This window comes from Eimeria mitis, genomic scaffold (genome assembly GCF_000499745.2).
Source record: "Eimeria mitis Houghton genomic scaffold, Emh_scaff395, whole genome shotgun sequence".
Taxonomy (NCBI): Eukaryota; Apicomplexa; class Conoidasida; order Eucoccidiorida; family Eimeriidae; genus Eimeria; species Eimeria mitis.
The window spans coordinates 6227-6684 of NW_013572285.1; the positions used below are offsets into that span (position 1 = coordinate 6227).

Consider the following 458-nt stretch of genomic DNA (forward strand, 5'->3'; position numbering starts at 1 on the left):
ACTGGAGATGGATGTCTCAATCGGCAGCCTCAGCTGTTTGCTGCTGCAGCAGCCTCCTCTGTTTCTGTGCAGCAGCAAGCCCTTTGCTGCTGCTGCTGCTGCTGCTGCTGCGCTGCAGTGGACAGGCTGCAGCTCTTCGCAGCAGCCTTCGTTCTCTGATGCATTCAACTTGCTGCTGCCTGACGCGCCGTCTCCCCCCCACACAATGCTGCTGCAGCAGGAGCAGCAGCAGCAGCAGCAGCAGCATCAGCAGCAGCAGCAGCAGCAGCAGCAAGCCCGGCCGATTGTTGCTGCTGTAGCAGAAGGGATTGCCTTCCAGCTTGCTGCAGCATCAGCCCCTCGAGCTTTCCCCGCGCGGCCACGCACAGCAGCAGCAGCAGCAGCAGCAGCAGCAGCAAAAGCAGCAGCAGCAGCAAAGCCAGCAGCAGCAGCAAAAGCATCGGCAGCAGCAGCAGCAG

The 458-nt window shown here is 61.6% G+C and overlaps 1 protein-coding gene across 1 annotated transcript in view; it reads left to right on the forward strand.

Annotated features, from left to right (window-relative positions):
* The window catches only part of EMH_0010780 (uncharacterized protein), a gene marked incomplete at both ends in the record, with an annotated part of 22294 nt that overhangs the window by 6098 nt on the left and 15738 nt on the right, over nucleotides 1-458 (forward strand). Inside the window, one exon of the mRNA XM_013499051.1 lies at nucleotides 119-456. Coding sequence (XP_013354505.1) covers nucleotides 119-456 — 338 coding nt within the window. The remainder of the gene's footprint in view (nucleotides 1-118; nucleotides 457-458) is intronic.